Genomic DNA, 11,692 nt, shown 5'->3' on the forward strand with positions numbered 1-11,692 from the left:
AAGTAGGCAATTGGACACGTATGAAGCTCAGGGGTACAAGGAGGACTATGAACATGGGAGTCTTCTGACAAATTTATCACTAGACTCCTCATTCAAGTAACTAGGAAATGTCAGATATTCTTCCCCTAGTAATAGCCAGTGGTTATACTCTTGCCTTTAGTTTTCTTCACAATACTCTTGGCAACACATAAGGCCTTCCCTACAATCTGAGTTTCAGTCAGAATTGTTTCTGAGCGTTCTTCCTCAAATTTCTCCCCAGTCTCATTATTCTTTATTCTCATGTCCGTGACCAGTCATAATAGTAATTATGAAAAACCTCTAACTTTCTTTAGTGCATTGAATGTATATTTTATCATTTTGGTTGTGTTAACTGTAAATCTCTCAGTGGAAATCTGAAAAGCCTTTATTTCCTTAGATGATAATATACAATTGATTTAGGAGATAGGGAATTTTTCAGTTACCTTTATAACAGCACAGTATTAGCAGTCTAATCTAAATGCTAAGTGAATGTTTTGAGAGGAGATAGATGTTGAAAATTAAAATACATTAAGTCCCAGTGAGGTGAAAAGCCGATTGTTAATTTCTGCACACAAAAGATTTGGCTTCAGTGAATTGATTTCAACAGCTGAGATCCTAGTCATTTCACCTGTTCTACCAAAAAGAATGATTTTACTTGCTTTTGGTCAAATCTCTGCCCAGCAATTCTTTTTCTTTCTTTCTTTTTTTTGTTTTATGTGTGTGTGTGTGTGTGTGTGTTTTTTTTTTTTTAGCAGAGTCTCACTTTGTCACCCAGGCGGGAGTGTGGTGGTATGATCACAGTTCACTGCAGCCTCCAACTCCTGGGCTCAAGTGATCCTCCAGCTTCAGCTTTTCAAGAAATTGGGACTGCAGGCACATGCAACTATGCCTGGCTGAGGTTTTATGTATCTTTTTTCTAGAGAAGGGGTCTCACTGTGTTGCCCAGCTGGGTCTCCAGCTCCTGGTCTCAAGCTGTCCTCCTGCCTCAGCCTCCCAAAGTGCCAAAGTGCTAGGGTTATAGGTGTGAGCCATTGGTGCCCAGCTACTGCCTGCCTGGCAATTCTGAATACCTTAATTTTTTTTTTTTTTTTTTTTTTTTTGAGACAGAGTTTCACTCTGTCACCCAGGCTGGAGTGCAGTGGCATGATCTTGGCTCACAGCAACCTCTGCCTCCTGGATTCCAGCAGTTCTCATGCCTCAGCTTCCCGAGTAGCTGGGACTACAGGTGCATGCCACCACGCCCAGCTAATTTTTGGGTTTTTTGTTTGTTTGTTTGTTTGTTTGTTTGTTTGTTTGTTTTGAGACGGAGTCTCGCTCAGTCGCCCAGGCTGGAGTGCAGTGGCGTGATCTCCGCTCACTGCAAGCTCTGCCTCCCGGGTTCACGCCATTCTCCTGCCTCAGCCTCCCGAGTAGCTGGGACTACAGGCGCCCGCCACTACGCCCGGCTAATTTTTTTGTATTTTAAGTAGAGACGGGGTTTCACCGTGTTAGCCAGGATGATCTCGATCTCCTGACCTCGTGATCCGCCTGTCTCGGCCTCCCAAAGTCCTGGGATTACAGGCGTGAGCCACCACGCCCGGCCTAATTTTTTTTTTTTAATTTTATTTTTAATTTTTTGAGATGCGAGATGGAGTCTCGCTCTGTTACCCAGGCTGGAGTGCAGTGGCACCATCTCAGCTCACTGCAACTTCCACCTCCTGCATTCAAAAGATTCTCCTGCCTCAGCCTCCCGAGTAGCTGGGATTACAGGCACCTGCCACCATGCCCAACTAATTTTTTGTATTTTTAGTAGAGATGAGGTTTCACTATGTTGGTCAGACTGGTGTCGAACTCCTGACCTCAAGTAATCTGCCTGCCTCAGTCTCCCAAAGTGCTAGGATTACAGGGGTGAGCCACTGCGCCCGGCCTGAATGCCTTAAATATGACGTGTCTGCTCCACTTCCATTGAAGGAAGCTTCTCTTTCTCTGATCCTGATGGATTGTGTTTGGTTTCTTTCAGCATGATTTTGAAGTCAGAGGAGATGTGGTCAATGGAAGAAACCACCAAGGTCCAAAGCGAGCAAGAGAATCCCAGGACAGAAAGGTAAAGCTCCCTCCCTCAAGTTGACAAAAATCTCACCCCACCACTCTGTATTCCACTCCCCTTTGCAGAGATGGGCCGCTTCATCTTGTAAGACTTATTACATACATACACAATGCTAGATACTTTCACACAGGTTCTTTTTTCACTCTTCCATCCCAACCACATAAATAAGTATTGTCTCTACTTTATGAATGATAAAACTAAGAGATTTAGAGAGGCTGTGTAATTTGGATTCCCGTCTCGGGTTCAGATCTCAGCTGATAAGTGGAAGAGCTGGGACTTTAAGCAGATGAGAATCTAAAGACTTTGCTCTTTTCACTTCACTGGGTATCTTTCTCTCTCTCTCTCTCTCTTGCTCTCTCTCTCTTTTTTTTTTTTCCCAAGACGGAGTCTCACTCCGTTGCCTAGACCAGAGTGCAGTGGTGCGATCTCAGCTCGCTGAAAACTCATCTTGCCCAGGCTGGTCTTGAACCCCTGACCTTGTGATCCACCCGCCTTGGCCTCCCCAAGTGCTGGGATAGGCGTGAGCCACCGTGCCCAGCCAATAATAGCTAAAATTTATATAATGTTCACTGGGCCAGGCACAGCAGCTCGTTCCTGTTATCCCAGCACTTTGGGAAGCTGAGGCAGGCAGATCGCTTGAGCCAAGGAGTTCGATACCAGCCTGGGCAACATGGCAAAACCCCATCTCTACCAAAAAAAATATACAAAAATTAGCCAGGCGTGGTGGCATGTACTTGTAGTTCCAGCTACTCGGAAGGCTGAGTTGAGAGTATCTCTTGAGCCCAAGAAGGGGGGACTGCAGTGAACGGAGATTGCGCCACTGCACTCCAGCCTGGACAACAGACAGAAGATCTCAAAAAAAAAAAAAAAAAAATCACTTTATGCCGGGACTGCTCTAAAGGCCCAACCATGTTTTAACTAATTAACAATTTTATGACAACTCTATGAGCTATGTACTGTAATTATGCCTATATTACAGATGTGAAAATTGAGGCTCAGAGAGGTTGAATAAGTTGCTCAAAGTCACACAGGTAATAAGTGATGGAACTAGAAGTTGAACTCAGGAAGTCTAGCTCCAAGTCTAAATTCTTTGTTAATTTATTTTTCGGGCCAGCCACCCAGGCTGGAGTGCAGTGCCACTATCTCTGCTCACTGCAACCTTCACCTCCCAAGTTCAAACCTGGTTCAATTCTTGTGCCTTGGCCTCCCAAGTGGCTAGGATTACAGGCATGTGCCACAACAACTAGCTAATTTTTTGTCTGATTCTGTCGGCCAGTCTGGAGTGCAGTGGTGCAATCTCAGCTCACTGCAGCCTCCACCTCCCAGGTTCAAGTGATTCTCGTGCCTTAGCCTCCCAAATAGCTGGGATTACAGGCACGTGCCACCACACCGAGATAGTTTTTTGTATTTTTAGTAGAAACAAGGTTTCAACATGTTGGCCAGGCTGGTCTCAAATTCCAGACCTCAGATCATCTGCCCGCCTCAGGCTCCCAAAGTGCTGGGATTACAGGCATGAGCCACTGCACCCGGCCTTAATTTTTATATTTTTATTAGAGATGGAGTTTTGCCATGTTGGCCAGGCTGGCCTTGATCTCCTGGCCTCCAGTGATCCACCCACCTCGTCTTCCCAAAGTGCTGGGATTACAAGCATGAGCCACTGCACCCGGCCTCCAATTCTAAATTCTTAACAACAATACTATAGTTTCTTGAAAAGTTGTTGAAGGCTTCACGGAGGGAAAAAAAATGGAGCATTCTAACAACTTTGCAGATGAGACCCAAGAAGACTCAATGACTTTCTCCTGATCATATTGTAGCAGATGACTTAGCCAGAACTCTGACTTCCTCACAGGGGGAACTCTGCAAGATTTCACACTTACCTGTCAGGCCTGAGCTGGCTGCTTTCTCAGCTCCCTAAGTGCTATGTTCCCAGTCTGCTTTTCTTCCTTTTTCAAGTGTGCACTACCAGGCATTTCAGAACATCCCAGGCTGGTCGCGGTGGCTCACGCCTGTGATCCCAGCACTTTGGGAGCCCAAGGCGGGTGGATCACCTGAGGTCAGGAGTTCGAGACCAGCCTGGCCAACATGGTGAAACCCCATCTCTACTAAAAATACAAAAGTTAACTGGGCATGGTGGTAGGCACCTGTAATCCCAGCTCGGGATTACTCGAGAGGCTGAGGCTAGAGAATCGGTTGAACCCGGGAGGCGGAGGTTGCAGTGAGCCAAGATTGCACCACTGCACTCTAGCCTGGGGACAAGAGGGAGACTTCATCTCAAAAAAAAAAAAAAAAATCCCAGCTGGGCACAGCGGCTCACTTCTGTAATCCCAGCACTTTAGGAGGCCAAGGCAGGAGGATCACTTGAGCCCAGGAGTTCAAGACTAGCCTGGGCAACATAGTAAGACCCTGTCTCTACAAAAAAATTTAAAAATTAATTGGGTGTTGTAGCGCACTCTCGTATTCCCAGCTACTCAGGAGGCTGAGGTGAGAAGAATGCTTGAGTCTGGGAGGTCGAGGCTGCAGTGAGCCATGATGGTGCTACTGCACTCCAGCCTGGCCAACATTGTGAGACCTTGTCTCAAAACAAAACAAAACATCCTTCTACTGAGCACTTTCTGTCCCTTTATAGAAACTTAAGAGGGAACCAGTAGAGGTAATTTCCTAAGGAAAACTGCTTTGGGACATGATCACAAATGAAGCCTGGAGTTTTGAACTGTTGAGGTCAGCCTGTTTTTACCTTCTGAGCCTATCAAGTAATTGTTCCAGATGCCAAGAAAAGCTGCTGGCCTTATTTCTGCTTCTGCCTTTACCACAGGGGAGCGCCATGTGAGCCAGTCCTCTGTTTTTCCTCCACTGTATGCTAGGCAGTATTAGCACCAGATTCTTCCCCTCTTTAAAAAGAAATTCTAGTGCTTTGGATTTTTTCCTCCATGCAGAATAGCAATAATGTAAAGTATGTGGTCAAAGTAATGACATTCTGAAAATACTAAATGTCACCGTAGTATTTTTCTCTGGAAGAGAAATGTATATGTAGAGGTGAAACTTCAAATTTCTTTTTTTTTTTTTTTTAAGACGAAGTTTCGCTCTTCTTGCCCAGGCTGGAGTACAATGGCGCGATCTTGGCTCACCGCAATCTCTGCCTCCAGGGTTCAAGTGATTCTCCTGCCTCAGCCTCCTAAGTAGCTAGGATTACAGGCATGTGCCACCACGCCCAGCTGATTTTGTATTTTTAGTAGAGATGGGGTTTCTCCATGTTGGTCACGCTGGTCTTGAACTCCCGACCTCAAGTGATCCACCCACCTTGGCCTCCCAAAGTGCTAGGATTACAGGCCACCGCGCCCGGCCTGAAACTTCAAATTTCTTTTTTTTTTTGAGACAGAGTCTCGCTATGTCACCCAGGCTGGAGTGCATTGGCGCCGTCTCGGCTCACTACCAGCTCCACTACACCTCCTGAGTTCACACCATTCTCCTGCCTCAGCCTCCCAAGTAGCTGGGACTACAGGTGCCCGCCACCATGCCCAGCTAATTTTTTGTATTTTTAGTAGAGACGGGTTTTCACCGTGTTAGACGGGATGGTCTCCATCTCTTGACCTCGTGATCCGCCTGCCTCAGCCTCCCAAAGTGCTGGGATTACAGGCGTGAGCCACTACGCCAAGCCCGAAACTTCAAATTTCTTATCTCATAACTAGGCATCCTCATCACTGAGTGTTAGCCTGGATATAAACATTCCTAATCTTTTGTACTTCTCATGTCAGCATTTGGCTCCAGTTGGCTGCCTGGGGAGAACTTCTAGCATTATGAGCATGCAGGTCCTATCAACAGGTTGGGGGTGCGGTTTATTCATACAGGTAGTGAGAGTGGCACAGATGGATGCTGTCCCTTAAAACAAACAGACTTGTCTTTGGGAGCCTGAGGCGGGTGGATCATGAGGTCAGGAGTTCAAGACCAGCCTGGTCAACATAGTGAAACCCCGTTTCTACTAAAAATACAAAAAATTAGCCGGGTGTGGTGGTGTGCACCTGTAATCCCAGCTACTAGGGAGGCTGAGGCAGGAGAATCACTTGAACCCAGGAGGTGGAGGTTGCAGTGAGCCGAGATGGCACCATTGCACTCCAGCCCAGGCGACAGTGCAAGACTGCGTCTCAAAAAAAAAAAAAAAACACACAGACTTGTCCTGCTGCCCTTTCTTTTCACTCTGGCGGTAAAGTAAGAGTGTGTGTGTGTGTGTGTGTGTTTCCGTCCGTCTGTCTGTCAAGGGGGAGGGTGACCACTTTCTAAAAGGCCATCCGTGTATTTTTAGCTTCCTGATTTTTTTCTCTATCGCAGTCTCTTTGAAGCCAGGTGAATTTTAGGCCTTGGCAATTTTCTTTTTATTGCAATGGGAAGGTCAAGACACTGAGAGTCACCCAAAACATATCCATCCAAATGATACAATTTTAGGGTTTATTTTTAAGTGATACCCAAGTTATTTGCTAAGAACCTATGCCAGTGTGTTTATGAGAATTTGCACTGTCCCACACTGTTGCCACCAGCCACATGGGACTGTTTAAATTTAAATTTTACAAATTAGCCAGTCATGGTGGTGTGCACTTGTAGTCCCAGCTACTTAGGAGGCTGAGGTGAGAGGATTGCTTGAGCCCAGAAGTTCAATACTGCAGCAAGCTATGATCGTGCCACTGTACTCCAGCCTGAGTGACAGAATGAGACCTCATCTCTTCAAAAAAAAAAAAGAAAAAAATTAAAATATGAAGTTTAGTTCTTCATTCACCCTAACCACATCTCCAGTGCTCAATAACTATATGTGACTCATGGCTACCTTATTAGCATAGATATAGAACATTGTGACTATCACAGAAAGTTGTTTTGAACAGTGTTGCCAAGCCCTGTAAGTGGAAGAGGCAGTGCAGTGTGATCTGTGTCTTCAGGAAACCAGGTAGTCAGACCAGTTCAATGAGGAGAGGCAGAACCTGGCTTCACTTCTAGATTAAAAACTGCTTAGGTGGCCTAAAGATACAATGGCCATTCTCAGAGTAGTGAGAAGGAAGGAACAGATGTTTAGGGGGCTAGAAGAAAGTCAGAGAGGGCCGGGCGCAGTGGCTTATGCCTGTAATCCCAGCACTTTGGAAGGCCAAGACAGGCAGATCACGAGGTCAGGAGTTCGAGACCAGCCTGACCAACATGGTGAAACCCTGTCTCTACTAAAAATACAAAAATTAGCCGGGCGTGGTGGTGCGCGCCTGTAATCCCAGCTACTCAGGAGGCTAAGGCAGGAGAATCGCTTGAACCCTGGAGGCAGAGGTTGCAGTGAGCCCAGATCGCACCACTACGCTCCAGCCTAGGTGACAGAGAGAGACTCCATCTCAAAAAAAAAAAAAAAAAGTCAGAGGAGACAAGGAGCATGTACACCTAAAATCAACATAGACCCCTCTGTTGATGGGGTCAGGGTGAGTACTTGAGGTACCAAGTCTGGATAAACATGAAACTTCAGCCAATAACTTTGAGTTTCTAGCCATCCAAGTCTCTTATTAAACATACAGAAAGACCTTTTTTCCCTTGCATCTAACAAGTTAAAGCACCTGCAGAGATCATTAGGGAGGAGCCTTGGCCTGATTGGTGACAAAAGTGAGATGCTCAGTCCTTGAATGACAAAGAATGCCTGTAGAGTGCAGGTCAACTACATATGCACTTCAAAAAGATCTTCTGAAATCCTGTAGTGTTCTGGACATTGGACTGCTTGTCCCTGGGAAGTAGCAGCAGAAATCATCAGGTGGTGAACAGAAGAAAAAGAAAAGCTCTTCCTTTTTGAAAGTCTGTTTTTTGAATAAAAGCCAATATTCTTTTATAACTAGATTTTCCTTCTCTCAATTCCCCTGTCCCTCTCTCTTCCTCTCTTCTTCCAGATCTTCAGGGGGCTAGAAATCTGTTGCTATGGGCCCTTCACCAACATGCCCACAGGTAAGAGCCTGGGAGAACCCCAGAGTTCCAGCACCAGCCTTTGTCTTACATAGTGGAGTATTATAAGCAAGATCCCATGATGGGGGTTCCTCAGATTGCTGAGATGTTCTAGAGGCTATTCTATTTCTCTACCACTCTCCAAATAAAACAGCACCTAAATGTTATCCTATGGCAAAAAAAAGCTATACCTTGTCCCCCTTCTCAAGAGCATGAAGGTGGTGAATAGTTAGGATTCAGTATGTTATGTGTTCAGATGGCGTTGAGCTGCTGTTAGTGCCAACATGTTAGTGAGAAAATACCTTTGGATAGGTAAAAATCAAGGAGGAGTTCTCCTCTTCCTAAACCATCTTAATTTACTTACGTAGAAGAAAGCACAGCAGCTGGCCCACCATGGACGGGCCCAGAGCAGGGGAAGATTCTCGGTGAACATTTCTTTTTTTTTTTCTTTTTTTTTGAGGTCGAGTCTCTGTTGCCCAGGCCAGAGTGCAATGGTGCGATCTCGGCTCACTGCAACCTCCACCTCCCGGGTTCAAGTGATTCTCCTGCGTCAGCCTCCCAAATAGCTGAGACTACAGGCGTGTGCCACCACGCCCGACTAATTTTTTGTATTTTTTTTTTTTAGTAGAGACGGGGTTTCACCGTGTTAGCCAATATGGTCCCGATCTCCTGACCTCGTGATCCACCTGCCTCAGCCTCCCAAAGTGCTAGGATTACAGGCATGAGCCACTGTGCCCAGCCCTCTCCGTGAACATTTTCTAATTAAACTTGACACTTAATACAATGTTATGCTTAGGACTGCTATAAAGCTTACCTCTGGAGTTGCGCAGCACAAAGGCCTTGGTGTGTGTATAAATTTGGTTTGTTCTTTTCACAGCAAAAGCTACCCACCTTTGCCTCCTGTGCCTGCTTCTGCCCAGGGACTTAGGTCGTCTTACACCTTAGAGAAAGGCCTTAGCATCTGGTCACAGGCAGATGAGTGACAGCAAGAAAACCTGGCTGCAATATAATTTTGTTTCCATCCTCTTTATTAGTTATCAATTGGATTTTTATGAAATTTCCAAGTTCCACTCAAGGATTTCTCAGTGTTTTTTTACTTTGGTATAGTGGAAACCAGGGTTGCCAGAAAGTATTATTTTGGGGGTGAGTTAGTCAACCTTCGTTCAGTCAGACAGACAGGAACACCTCAGCAATTCCCAGAAATGGGCTGATGGGAAAGAGCAACATACATGAATGTCTTGAAGAACACAGCCAACAGAGCCCATTGGGCAGTTCTGATTTTCCAGGTACACAGCATCTCCACAGTCTCTTCTGATTTTTATTCCCCTGAGTATATGGATTCCAGCTCAGCATGTAGCCTTTCCCTGCTGTCTCTAACCAGGATAACATGTATTTTTTTGACTGGATGAATTATCTTCCCATCTCTTGACATTTACAGTAATTACCACCAAGTATGGTATTTTCAGTGGCCGTGATTATCAGTTACCAACACAGAATTAGGATGAAGGGAGGAAGGGAGGGAAGGAAGGTGGGTGTTTTTTCACACAGTGTCTTAGCCAGCAATTTAGCAAATTAATGGAAATTAGATCTTTGATTTTTTTTTTCTTTCAAGCATTTTATTTGAGAGACTATAAACCTTATACCAAGTGGCCTTATGGAGACTGATAACCAGAGTACATGGCATATCAGTGGCAAATTGACTTAAAATCCATACCCCTACTATTTTAAGACCATTGTCCTTTGGAGCAGAGAGACAGACTCTCCCATTGAGAGGTCTTGCTATAAGCCTTCATCCGGAGAGTGTAGGGTAGAGGGCCTGGGTTAAGTATGCAGATTACTGCAGTGATTTTACATCTAAATGTCCATTTTAGATCAACTGGAATGGATGGTACAGCTGTGTGGTGCTTCTGTGGTGAAGGAGCTTTCATCATTCACCCTTGGCACAGTAAGTATTGGGTGCCCTGTCAGAGAGGGAGGACACAATATTCTCTCCTGTGAGCAAGACTGGCACCTGTCAGTCCCTATGGATGCCCCTACTGTAGCCTCAGAAGTCTTCTCTGCCCACATACCTGTGCCAAAAGACTCCATCTGTAAGGGATGGGTAAGGATTTGAGAACTGCACATATGAAATATACTGAGGGAAGACTCTTTCCCTCCAACTCTTTTTCCCATATGTCCCTCCCCCTCCTCTCTGTGACTGCCCCAGCATACTGTGTTTCAACAAATCATCAAGAAATGATGGGCTGGAGGCTGGGCATGGTGGCTCATGTCTGTAATCCCAGCACTTTGGGAGGCCGAGGCAGGTGGATCACTTGTCAGGAGTTTGAGACCAGCCTGGCCAACATGGTGAAACCCCATCTCTACTAAAAAAAAAAAAAAAACAAAAAGTAGCCAGGCCTGGTGGAGCATGCCTGTAATGCCAGCTATTTGGGAAGTTGAGGTGTGAGCATCGCTTGAACCTGGGAGGCAGAGGTTGCAGTGAGCCAAGATTGCACCACTGCACTCCAGACTGGGTGACAGAGTGAGACTTTGTCTAAAAAAAAAAAAAGAGAGAGAGAGAAAAGCTAGGTGCGGTGGCTCACGCCTATAATCCCAGCACTTTGGGAGGCTGAGGTGGGCAGATCACGAGGTCAAGAGATCGAGACCATCCTGGCCAACCAACATGGCGAAACCCCGTCTCTACTAAAAATACAAAAATTAGCTGGGCATAGGGGCGCACGCCTGTAGTCCCAGCTACTTGAGGGGCTGGGGCAGGAGAATCGCTTGAACCCCGGAGGCGGAGGTTGCAGTGAGCCAAGATCGCGCCACTGCACTCCAGCCCGGGCGACAGAGCGAGACTCCGTCTCAAAAAAAAAGAGAGAGAAATGATGGGCTGGGCCAGTGCCCCACCCCTGTAATCACAACACTGGGAGGCCAAGGTGGGAGAATCGCTTGAGCCTGGGAGCTGAAGACCAGCCTGGGCAATACAGTAGGACCTCATGTCTACAAAAAAATTATTAAAAATTAGCCAAGGCTGGGTGCGGTGGCTCATGCCTATAATCCCGGGGCTGAAGTTGAGCCCAGGAGTTTGAGACCAGCCTGGGCAACATGGCAAAACCCTATCTCTACCAAAAATACAAAAAAATTAGCCAGGGGTGGTGGTACGCGTCTGTAGTTCCAGCTACTTGGGAGGCTGAGGTGGAAGGATTGCTTGAGCCCAGGAGGCAGAGGTGGCAGTGAGCTGAGATCACACCACTGCACTCCAGCCTGGGTGACAGAGCAAGACCCTGTCTCAAAAACAAACAAAAAAAATGATGAAGTGACAGTTCCAGTAGTCCTACTTTGACACTTTCAATGCTCTTTCCTTCCTGGGGATCCAGGGTGTCCACCCAATTGTGGTTGTGCAGCCAGATGCCTGGACAGAGGACAATGGCTTCCATGGTAAGGTGCCTGCATGTACCTGTGCTATATGGGGTACCTGTGCATGGGTTTGGTTTATCACTCATTACCTGGTGCTTGAGTAGCACAGTTCTTGGCACATTTTAAATATTTGTTGAATGAATGGCTAAAATGTCTTTTTGATGTTTTTATTGTTATCTGTTTTATATTGTAAAATTAATACATGAACTGTTTCCATGGGGTGGGAGTAAGATATGAATG

At 46.0% G+C, this 11,692-nt stretch overlaps 1 protein-coding gene across 51 annotated transcripts in view; it reads left to right on the forward strand.

The window, feature by feature from the left end:
* The window catches only part of BRCA1 (BRCA1 DNA repair associated), an 80,802-nt gene that overhangs the window by 65,998 nt on the left and 3,112 nt on the right, over positions 1-11,692 (forward strand). For all 51 annotated transcript variants that reach the window (XM_054669720.2, XM_054669724.2, XM_054669726.2 and 48 more), the window contains 4 exon segments: positions 2,018-2,101; positions 8,002-8,056; positions 9,925-9,998; positions 11,413-11,473. In XM_054669720.2, coding sequence (XP_054525695.1) covers positions 2,018-2,101; positions 8,002-8,056; positions 9,925-9,998; positions 11,413-11,473 — 274 coding nt within the window.

This window comes from Pan troglodytes, chromosome 19 (genome assembly GCF_028858775.2).
Source record: "Pan troglodytes isolate AG18354 chromosome 19, NHGRI_mPanTro3-v2.0_pri, whole genome shotgun sequence".
NCBI classification, from domain to species: Eukaryota; Metazoa; Chordata; class Mammalia; order Primates; family Hominidae; genus Pan; species Pan troglodytes.